Source organism: Pongo abelii, chromosome 4 (assembly GCF_028885655.2).
Source record: "Pongo abelii isolate AG06213 chromosome 4, NHGRI_mPonAbe1-v2.0_pri, whole genome shotgun sequence".
Taxonomy (NCBI): domain Eukaryota; kingdom Metazoa; phylum Chordata; class Mammalia; order Primates; family Hominidae; genus Pongo; species Pongo abelii.
This window is the reverse complement of record NC_071989.2, coordinates 124,142,681-124,154,896: the sequence shown is the minus strand read 5'-3', so window position 1 is coordinate 124,154,896 and position 12,216 is coordinate 124,142,681. Positions and strand designations below refer to the sequence as shown.

The 12,216-nt window shown below is 35.7% G+C and overlaps 1 protein-coding gene across 1 annotated transcript in view; it reads right to left on the bottom strand.

Moving 5' to 3' along the window:
* The window catches only part of LVRN (laeverin), a 67,805-nt gene that overhangs the window by 11,192 nt on the left and 44,397 nt on the right, over window positions 1-12,216 (bottom strand). The window contains exons 13-18 of the mRNA XM_002815800.5: window positions 10,443-10,498; window positions 5,514-5,667; window positions 3,932-4,026; window positions 1,872-1,979; window positions 981-1,148; window positions 636-773 (exon numbers count right to left, since the gene is read on the bottom strand). Of these exons, the coding sequence (XP_002815846.1) occupies window positions 636-773; window positions 981-1,148; window positions 1,872-1,979; window positions 3,932-4,026; window positions 5,514-5,667; window positions 10,443-10,498 (719 nt within the window). The remainder of the gene's footprint in view (window positions 1-635; window positions 774-980; window positions 1,149-1,871; window positions 1,980-3,931; window positions 4,027-5,513; window positions 5,668-10,442; window positions 10,499-12,216) is intronic.

Genomic DNA, 12,216 nt, shown 5'->3' with positions numbered 1-12,216 from the left:
CATAAGCATTTTTTACTTATAATTTTATACTACCTTCATCATTACATGAGGACTAGTGACATACATATTATCATGTCAAATATGTCTGTTTAATTAGTGATAATTAAATATTCAGATGTACAAAGAACTAAGTAAATATTCCTGTGTCATCTTGACTATAAATACAATTTTAATTACTAAGTTGAACTTTTATTCCTTCTTACTATCCATAAATAATGCAACAGTCTATTCAAACAAAACTATTAGCAAAATTGAGCAAAACTGCTGAATATAAACTAAGCTCTAAAAATAAATACATAAGATGTAGAAAGCAAATTAATTTGAGTCTGAAACACTTTTTGTAGCAGAATGTGCAAGAAAAGTGAACTAAGGCAAATTTACCAGAAGTAGAATAGGCATCTGTTTTATGAGTATGGCATGTTGTCAACTAAAAGATAAAAATATTCAAGCCATAGTTAAAAGTTCATGTATTGCTCTTCTATAATACAGGCAGTTTGTAGTGAGACTAAATAAAGGAAAAATGATCACTTTTCTAGTCAATGCAAAGGACGTTTGTGGCCTAGCTAGACTAAAGCTGAGCTTCCAGTGCCAAACCAGTGACCTAAATGAAAGAAAGGTCTCACTTTCCTTCTTACCTTTTACTCACAGCTTGCCAGTTGTTGACTAAGAAGTCTTTTGCGACATACCGGCCAACTTCAGATGCTGCCACAACCTCAATTATATTTGTTTCATTAGAAGTGAATGGAGATGTGCTGATGGCATACTCCATATATCTGCAAAAGTGCATTTTCAAAAAATACATTTTAAACATCCAACATAAAGAGTTAATTTAAATAAACAAAATCAAAATTCCATGGTTCTAAGGTAGTGAAGCACAAATACGCATTGTTTTAATACTTACATTTGCACATTTCTATTTTTTTCTTTTATTAATTTAATTCCTCTACCAGAAACTTTCAAGGTAAGTTGACCATAATCACCTGTTAAGTATCCATGGGTCTTTGCTGCAGCTCATTGCATAAGCAAGTTGAATCTTTTCTACTTTGTTTGTTGTATTAGTGTAAGTATTTAACAAGATGTCCCACTCTTTATCACTTCCCAAGGCAATGCCATAACATAAAACCACATCTTTAATTGGATAAGGTATTCTGTAAAATATAACATAAAATGATATTTTTCATAGTAGTTATGTTTACCCAGGTTATCATATTTTAGAAGTATGAATCTAGAAAAAATATTTATAGTCACAGATATAAAGGTCAAAAGTAGGAATCTAGAGAGGCAATTATCAGAACTGTCATTAGCATTAATTCCGTGAGAAGAGATCATCAAATTCCAAACTAAGGGGCTTTAAGAAAGAAGTAAATTAGAATAGTATAGAGTATATTGATAATACAAGTTGGTCTTATATCTCATTATCATGTTTCCTAAGAGTCCATCTGAGGTGGTATATTAAAGGTAATAAAACCAAAATGAGAGTCTCAGAGCTCAGTGAGGCAACAAACTAAGAGAGAGATGGAGAGAGAGGTGCTCTGCTGCACTCATAGATATAACAATCATAAACAATCATAAAGAACAACCTATTAAGACTCAAAACAAGCATAGACAGCTCAAAGTAAGTGCTTATTGGGAGAGTGCTTTGGCAACGAGAGGTCCTAGGTGACAATTCATTGTATAAATTCTAGTCTATTGTTATACACAGACCCATATTAAACACTGGTTTTTTAAACAAGTATTTGAAGAGAATAGCAGAAGAGAGCGCCTAACCAAGTGAAAGCAAAACACTCATTCCCACAGTGAGTACATCAAAAAGGGAAATTGCTGGTGCTAAAATAGGACAAAAACAAGAGGAATTATGATATTACTCTTACTCATTTTCTGGATGGTCCACCCATTTTGCGAAAAGTTCTTTTGACAGCTGAAGGCAGTCTTCAAGGCCCAACCAACACGCAGTTACAAAAAGTTTTTCCAGTGATATTCTTGAAGAAAAAGTCAAAGAAAAACAGTTTATTTTGCATTACCATCTTCATTTTCTCTGCCTCCAAGAATATGTGTTTCATAAAAAGATGAGTATTTTTAAATATCCTTTCAATGACATCAGGTTTGTTTTAAAAAATTGTTTTTTGTGGATGACAGATGAATTTAAGATTCAGAGAAATATTTACTGAGAGGCTCTTAGGCACCAAAAAGAGCTCCTAAGGCCAGTATTTTTTGAAAGTTAGAAACAAATTACTGCCACCCTTCATCTCTCTCAAACACACATGGGTGTACACACTCTCCACAGCTGTTGTCAATTTATTTTTCCTGTCTTTTACTAGAATTGCCTTATGGATAAAAAATGATTTTAGAATATCTAATCTAATAGACTTTAAAATAAAGTTCTTTCTCTATACAAGAAAGGGAAACGGAATAGTTCATTTCTCCCCTTCTACAATTTGTTTTCTTTTGCCTTAATGTGTTTCTTCTACTCCTCCTGGCTGTTATATACATGTTCAGAAAAAGAATAAAGATGTTTGGTTGGTTTGGTTTGTTTTTACAGCTGAGCAGGGGTCTACACTGTACTTCAAAACAAAATAAGTTCAAAAGAATACAGTGAAGACCAATAATAAATCCAGGTAAGTGATGCCTTGTAGTCCCTACTCCAGGTTTGGGGTCAGGGTAAAGAAATCCAAATTGGCCATAAGTTTCCAGAAAATGCAAGCGCCAAATCTCTGTTACTCCATCCTCCAGTTTCAACCCAGCCTGGCCTGACCTTCTGATAAGCTGAAGAGGAATGTGCAAGGGTGGAGATCCTCTGAGAGACAGTTCTAGGCATTCATTTACATACTCTACTCACTCCCTCTCCTCACCCATCCCAATCTCAAGCTGGTGGCAACAAGCTGGAGTTCTGTGGAAGTGCAGTCTAACTCCCTAGAGCTGCTCTGAAGAGAACTGTCCCTGGGATGCTATAAAAAGTAGGCTACTTCAGTCCAATTTAGGAGAGCCAAGGAAATGTCTGGTTAACAAATGTGCTGCCTGATTGAGCACACTTTTGCCTTCCCACTCATTCATACAAATTGCCTAACCACTCTCGATCCCAGCTAGTCCTTACCGTTGTCCACCTACTCATCCATTACATTTTATGTCCTTCTAATCACATCCCTTAGCACTAAAATTTCTGCCCTCCCAGAAGAGTACTATTGAGACAGAATAATCATACTTTGTGTATTTTGTATTTCTTGCTTGATCTAATTGATTTGAACTTGATGTTGACCAGAAGTTGTAGGTGTAATCCCTATACTGTTATTGGCTACAGAGTCCCTCCCTATATCTAGAGACCATCCTACACACAAAACTTACGGCACAAGGAAGACAGAAATACTACCACCCCATTTTGCCTCTTGCCTCCTTCCTAGACCACCATGACAATATGCTTACTCTCCTCACCAAACCAGTAATATGAAAGTCGTTTGTGAAACTAACTTGTGCTCACAGATCTATAGCAGTGACTGATCTATATCACTGTCAACCTACTTCATCTTATCTGCATAATGACTGAATTTCTGTTAATAATAATATACAGAGGGGACCTTTTCCCCTGTGGCTTTCCCATGTCCTTCAACTCACTGGTATGGGCTAGCTTTGCTTAGCACATCTTCCCCAATAGTAGGACACATTTATAATTTCAACCAGTAGTCTAGGCTTTGAGAATATAGAGCTATAAGCTCCTATGTGTACATGCACGTGCTTTGCAGGTAAATTAAGATCTCAAACGACTAACTTCTGTTAGAATACATGTAGCCCACCAACCTCTGAGCTATTGTTCTCAAATAATAATAGCATATAAAATCTCTCAGTGAATAACAGATATGAAGATTTTATTTTATTACTTCTGGAAGCCTATTAATATGAATGCATTTTATTCAATCATCACTTCTGAAAACATACTTACAGAGCTAAGTAGTCATCTTGTAATGCCAACATGTTTTCACGAATTATAGTTGAATAAATGTTCCATATTAAATTAAGTCTCTTTAATAGGTACCTCTATAAACAACAAAGAAAATACACTGTTAGTTCTGGCTTGCAAACACTGAATTTTCACTGTGTTTCTATTTATTTATCTGAAAAGACATTGATAGACAAGTGGCAGATATTTCTTCAGAAATTATCTTTATCTGTTACTAAATATATAACTGGTTTATTTTTTAATCTCTTTGGGTTTAGTTCCATTTTTCATAAAATGTGGTTTACCATAATACCAATGTTACAGTGTATTATGAGGATTAAATAATATATTGCAAGCACATTGCCTGGCACAAAGCAAGAACTCAAAAAATATTAGCTATAATTATCATTTAACATCATCCCATACATTTCCAGTTATGTTCAAAATAGAGAAGAAATGTAAAAATATAAAATAGTCTTTCTACCATAAAACATCCATGCTAAGTATACATTCCTCAAAAAAAAAAGAACTGGTTTATGTCCTGGACAAACTGAAGCCCTAATTTTGAAATAAATATAAGCTATCAGCTGGTAAATATAAAATTATAAAAGTTAGACGTTTACTAATACATCCCTAAGAATTAACTAGCTGCTGTTCATTGAAATTCTTTAAAAACAAATATTAGTTTTACTTCTTTACCCAGAACAAGTCATCAGATGTTATCAACGAGCCTCCTCAATCCCACCAAAATTTTAGTGCCTTCTTTTATTAATCACCATCCCAAGCTCAGCTAAATTCCCACTGGTACTTTGGCCACTAGGAAAAAGAAAGTCTGGGGCCGTTAGACATATTTGTGATCTCACCCTCCGAATGGCCCAGAAATTCACTTGAAATCATCACCTAACATACTTTTTGGTTTGTGTGACCCCTAACTCCCCAAAGAGGGCTACCTAACTTTTGCTTTGATTTTACCTTTGCTATTTTTTCCTATAATTACTGTTTAAGATCTAACAATGGAAAATTTTTTTTTTCATTTATGATGGCATGTCATTTCTCTGTTCAGTAATTCTAATTTCTCTCTTTCTTTTCCTAATATCAAAAGCATCTTCAAATTTTTACATTTTCTGGAATATATCTCTGTGGATTTAAGTGCTGTTCCTATGAGTCAGAATATTGCAATTATAAACACAGAGTTGTTACATTTCATTCTGGCTGCCTAACAATCTCTTAGGAAAATAGTTGTTAATAAATACTATCCTTTTCCCTAAAAAAGACCAGGCGTACAATTTCCATCCACTTCTGGTTTCTTAGGACACACTGTCACTTCACCAAGAATGAAGTACCCATCCAAACCTCACTCATCTCCTAGACCAGGTCTATGACTAAGGTATTTTCTTCTAAGATCAATCAGCCATTGTTAAGGAAATGAATATATATACATATATACACATATATATGTATATATATATGGAACTAAGAACTAAGACTATTACTTTGGAAAGATCTGTCTCACAGATGCTGGCTAAAATATGAAAAGAAGAAGAGAGGATTTATTTAAAAACTACATAAGAAAGAATGAAATTACCTTTAATAATGAGTATATATCATAGATGTTCACCTCAGAAACAAGATCCCTGGTTACCAAGTTTACCAAGACTGTATGCCATACTATAATTTCATCTTCTTCAGCAAGGTACTTGGTTAACTCAAGTGCTGTTTCAATCTCAATATAATTGTTTCTGTTTGATTTAAAAACACACACACTCAAAAAACCTTCACTTGCTAAGTAATTTGCATGCGTTCGATATTTGTTCCATGTTTCAATTCATGACTTCAATAAGGCATGTGAATAAGTCAAGAAACGAGAAGGTAAATTCCCATCTTATAGAAAGGATGAAACCCAAGCAAAGTTGACAGGCCTTCCATTTCAATTTGGTACTTTCAAGTGTCCAAAGTCTTGAAGGCTAGAGAAAATTCAGGCCAAATGTTGGACTGATTATTAGGAAATAGAAGAGTTATGCATTCTGTATGCATTCTTATGACAGCATAATTTGCATTCAACAAATTTTAATTAGAAGTCATTCTCTATCTAATGCTCTGACAGCTACTGATTTGCAAACCAACTACAGGCATACCTCAGAGATATTGTGGATTCTGTTCCAGACCACAGTAAAGTGAATATCATAATAAAGCAAGTCACACAATTTTTTTTTATTTTCCAGTGCATATAAAAGTTATGTTTACACTATACTGTAGCCTATTAAGTAGCAATGGCATTATGTCTAAGAAAAACAGTATGCACACCTTAATTTAAAAGTAGTTTATTGTCAACAAATGCTAACAACAATCTGAGCCTTCAGCAAGTCATAATCTTGGCTGCTAACTGATCAGGGTGGTAGTTGCTGAAGCTGAGGTGGCTATGGCAATTTCTTAAAATAAGCAACAATAAAGTTTGCCAAATTGCTCAATTTCCTTTCACAAAAGATTTCTCTGTAGTATGCGATGCTGTTTAATAGCATTTTACCCACAGCAAAACTTCTTTCAAAATTGGAGTCAATCCTCTCACACATCCTGCTGCTGTTTTAACAACTAAGTATACATAATATTCTCAATCCTTTGTTGTCATTTCAACAATGGTCATAGTGTCTTCACCAGGATTAGATTCTTTCTCAAGAAACCACTTTCCTTGCTCATCCATAAGGAGCAACTTCTCATCCATTCAAGTTTGATCATGAGATTGCAGCAATTCAGTCGCATCTTCAGGCTCCACTTCTAATTCTAGTTCTATTGCTATTTCCACTGTATCTGCAGTGACTTCCTCTACTGAAATCTTAACCCCTTAAAGTCATCAATGACGATTGAAAACTTCTTCAAAACTCCTGTTTATATTGATTTTTTTTTTACCTCCTTTCATGCATTGCAAATGTTTATAATGGCATTTGGAATGATGAATCCCTTCCAGAAGATTTTCAATTTACTTTGGCCAGATTCATCAGAAGGATCATTATCTATGGAAGCTATAGCCTTACAAAATGTATTTCTTAAATAATAAGAGTTAAAAGTAGAAACTACTCCTTGATCCATGGGCTGAAGAATTGATGTTGTGTTAGTGGGCATGAAAACAACATTAATCTCCTTGCACATCTCCATCATAGTGCTTGTGTAACCAAGTGCATCATCAATGAGCAGTAATATTTTGGAAGGAATCTTTTTTTTTCCTGAGCAGTAGATCTAAGCAATGGGCTTAAAATATTCAGCAAACCATACTATAAACAGATGTGCTGTCATCCAGGCTTTGTTTTTCCACTTACGGAGCACAAGCAGAGTTGATTTAGCATAATGTTTAAGGACCCTAGGATTTACAGAATGGTAAATGAGCATTGGCTTCAACTTAAAGCTACCAGCTGCATTAGCCCCTAACAAGAGAGTCAGCCTATCCTTTGAAACTTTGAAGCCAGGCATTGACTTGTCCTCTCTAGCTATAAAAGGCCTAGAGGGCATCTTCTTCCAATATAAGACTGTTTCATACGGAAAAACCTGTTGTTTGGTGCAGCCATTTTAACAATTATCTCAGCTAGATCTTCTGGATAACTTGCTATAATTTCTACATTAACATTTGCTGCTTCACCTTGTACTTTGTTATGGAGATGGCTTCTTTCCTTAATCTTCATGAACTAACCTCTGCTAGCTTTAAACTAGCACCTTTTCCTGCACCTTCCTCACCTCTCTTAGCCTTAATAGAATTGAAAAGAGTTAGGACCTTGCTCTGGATTAGGCTTTGGTTTAAGGGAATATTGTGGCTGGTTTGATCTTTTATCCAAATCACTGAAACTTTCTCCATATCAGCAATAAGGCTGTTTCACTTTTTTTTTTTTAATCATTCATGTGTTCACTGGAGTAGTACTTTTTAATTTCCTTCAAGAACTTATCCTTTGCATCTACAATTTGGCCGTTTGGTGCAAGAGTCCTAGTTTCGGCCTATCTCAATTTCAACATGCCTTCCTCACTAAACTTAATCATTTCTAGGTTTTGATTTAAAGTGAAAGATGCAGGACTCCCTGTTTCACTTGAACCCCTAAAGGCCATTGTAGGGTTATTAATTGACCTAATTTTATTCATTATTATTATTATTTTTTTAGACGGAGTCTCGCTCTGTCGCCCACGCTGGAGTGCAGCGGCATGATCTCGGCTCACTGCAAGCTCTGCCTCCTGGGTTCATGCCATTCTCCTGCCTCAGCCTCCCGGGTAGCTGGGATTACAGGCGCCCACCAGCACGCCTGGTTAATTTTTTTTTGTATTTTTAGTAGAGATGGGGTTTGCACTGTTAGCCAGGATGGTCTTGATCTCCTGACTTCGTAATCCACCCACCTCGGCCTCCCAAAGTGCTGGGATTACAGGCGTGAGCCACCACACCCAGCCCTAATTTCAATATTACTGATTTCAGGGAATGGAAAGGCCAAAGAAGAGGGAGAGAGATGGAGGAATGGCTGGCCAGTGGAGCAGTCAGAACACACACAATTATTAAGTTTGCTGCCTTATACAGGCATGATTCATTGCACCCCAAAACAATTACAGTCATAACATCAACAATTCCTGTTCACAGATTACTGTAACAGATATAACAATAATGAAAAAGTTTGAAATTTTGTAAGAATTACTAAAATGTGACCCAGAGACATAACATGAGCACATGCTGCTGGAAAATGATGCTGATAGACTTGCTTGACTCAGAGTTATCACAAATCTTTAATTTGTAACAAATGCAGTATCTGTGAAGTCTTAAAGCAAAGCACAATAAAACGAGGTATGCCTGTAGTACATATGACACTGCACTTGCCTACCATTGAGGAGCTTCAATGAAGAGCTGAGACTTATGCATAAGAAACCAGTAATGAAAGGTCCCAGAAAAGGCAGTGAATACTACAAAGTAGCAAAGAAGGAAAATATGCACATATAAAAGTCAGGGATAAGATAGAAAAGTCAAGGAAGGCTTCATGGAGGAGAAACTTGGGAAGAGCAGTGAAGGATGCACAGGATTAAAATAGGTAGAAAAAGAGGAAGGCAGCCTAGGACATATAAGATAAGGTGGGAATTAGTGTGATGGGCCGATGAAGCTAACTGAGGCAGGGGATTTCCTATGTGTATAGTGAGAAATGGGGCCTAATAGGTAAGTTGGCTCAAACCTGTGCAGATCCTTGAATGTCAGGATGAAGAGTTTAGATTAGGTGGAAAGGTACTCTGGGTATTTAAACAATTGGAATAGCATAAGGAAATTGATGTCTAACAATTTTATTGCAATACTGTTAAAGAAGACAGAATGAAATTCAAAAGGACTGAAGGCTGGAGGCTAATTTAATAGGCCAGGCAAGAGAAGATGAAAGCTTGGCTTAGTGTGGGAGCAGTGAAAGTGGTAAAGTGAGCCTCCAAAAGACATTTCTAAGAATGAAGAGATAGGACTTGGTGACTGCGCATGTAAGATGAAGCAAAGAGAGGAATCAAGGATATCTCTGAGGTTTCAAGTTTGGGTGATGAAAAGAAGAGTAACTTTGACATGCAGGGAGAAATTGATAGCAAGAGCAAGGTAGAGACAAAAATGAAGTTCAGTGTTTAAGGCACTGAATTCGTATGACCACAGGATAAACCTAAGACAGGAGGAAAGATAAGTAGCAATGTAGATTTGGAAGTCATCAACCATGTCCTTCCACAAACATTTACTGAGGACCTTATATCTGCTGGCACTCTACAGATACGTAATAAAATGGTTACCAAAACCCAAGAGTGAATGAGTTATCAAAGAAAAGATAGAAGAAAGTAATATAACCATGATTAGTCCTAAGAAGCTCACAGCAGTAGAAGAGGAGTCAGATACATGAGGAGAACCAGGTTTGCATATCAGAGCCTCAGGAAGCCAAAATGACATTTTCAGGAGGATGTAGTTAATAATAGCAAAGTCATGGTGATCTTAGAGACAGAGAGAGGAATTTCAGCCAAGTATTAGACAAGGAAATGTACTGCAAGTCACAGAGGGAAAAAGGAGGAAAGAAGGATAAAATAAGTAGACATTTATTCAAGCAATATGGCTGGCTAAAGAAAGAGAAAAAATACTAGATAATTTATTACATATATTCCTTAATTTTATTGCCTGAAAATTTAAATTCTGAACATTTGTTAATTTACCTGGTTAAACACTTAGCAGCATATCTTACACTGAGTAAATCTAATATAAATAAAATAAATAATTCTGCAATATATTAAAATACAGGCAAGACCGCATTAAAATTATAGCCATCACCCTTGGAAAACAGAAATCACTGCCAAATCTTAGTTGGTAGTCTTTTTATTTCTAGCAACTCATTATATTATAAAATTCCATTGCAGCTACAGAATTTCATCTTAATCTTAATCGGTTGTGGCCTGTATATACTAAATAATCAAATTCATAGTGATGAAGCTATTATTTTTATAAAGGTCTCAAGGTATATTCTGAAACCGTGAGGGAAGAAAATATACTCACTTAGACAAGGAAAAGGCATCATCAATCAACTGCAGTCTGTGAATAACAGGAATAGCCTGCAGAATTAGACCCAAATATGTCAAGAAGAAGATGAGAACATTTTTCAGTAAAGTTTTCAAAATAACAACAATTTAAAGATTACTGATGCCTATAAAGCACCTTCACGTGACTTATCTGCAGAGAAACAATAATTACTGAGGATAGTCCCCATAATTTATTTATCATACATCTGTTTTTTAAATAAATAAACCCTCTGGACATCAATCATAAGGTTTAAATATGGCAGAGAGTTTTGCCAAAATACTCCTGAAACATACCATGTTAAAAAATAAAACAGGCAACCAAATTTAAAAGGCCTCCCCAAAACAAGTATACATCAAGTTGTATTACAACATCCAAATTATTTTCAGGGATGTTTTTGGCATAGAAGCCCTTAAATAAATATTATTTAGCGCTATTTTGGTAACATTGAGGTACTATATTTTTTCACATGGTATTTATCTTAAGATTTTACTAATGTGACAGAATGCCACCAACAAATCCCTTTATATTCATGGAACGGCAGGGGCCAATTGCCAGGGTAATTCTTTAGACTTCTGTTTGAACTCCCTGGCATTGCCAGGCCATAGGACTCTGCTGTCAGCTCAGTCCCTAAGGGGGCCCAAGGCCTTCTACATCATACCTTCAGCACCTCTCAGCACTGTGATATATTTGGTTCAAAAACTTTATCTTCACAGCATTTCTTTAAGGGTCCGAGCAAGCCAAGTTTAATTCTTCAGTTGGTATAGTCTAATTTCTTTTCTGGCAGTACTAACACATTTTCTAGATTAATATTAATCATAAAGATTCTCTTTTATTTGCTCACCAATTATGTTGTAGAAATAATTTGCCTCTGTTTTTCAATAAGTAAATCTACAATGGTTTCAATAAATCATTACTATAATGATATAACCTCGTGCTTTCATGGCTTAGAACGCCCTTAGAAGTGTAATAAGAATTTAGACACTATGAAAATATTTGAAAAGAAAATATTATTGTAAGTTGCCTTTGTAGCTTTATTCAAAATCCCAATAATTTGTTTTAATTACTGAACATGTTTTGAATCCCTGAATTGTGTCAGGCCTCTGCTAAACATAATACATATATCAACTTATTTAATCTTCACGATAACCCTTTAAGTTTGGTATATTACACCCATCATTACACATATAAGAAATTGAGGTACAACCAGGATGCCTTCTCTAGCCTTTTAATGGTTGATCTCTCTGTTAGGAAGAGACTCCACCTCCATTCCCACCCCTCACCTCCAGGAATACTGAAGAGAGCTTTTTTTTTTTCTCCCCATATTCTTAGAAAGGGGAGATTTGGCTCAAATGTGCCATACATCTGGCAAACAATGAGCAAAACAGGAACACAAGTCTTCCTGATCCAGAACCTAAGCTCTAAACCAATATGCTAGAGAGACTGCTGTGTGTCTCAGAGAACTTTCAAACACAGAGACATCTTTTAGTTCAACACTCCAGTTTTGTAAATGGAGTCTAAATGAACCACCCACTGGCTCACAGCAAGTCACAGCAGAGCCAACCGTACTGACTCCTAAGCTGGCGTCCAACTCCACTCATGGAAATTTACTTTAATCCAGTTAAAATCTGATTGATTAGAGCTGGCCAACATTTTAGTGTTTATACACTGCGTAATTACTTACAGTTATTTTATAATATAAAGTGATATTGGACTACTGATGTTTTGTGAATTAACTTCTCTCTTCTGAAGG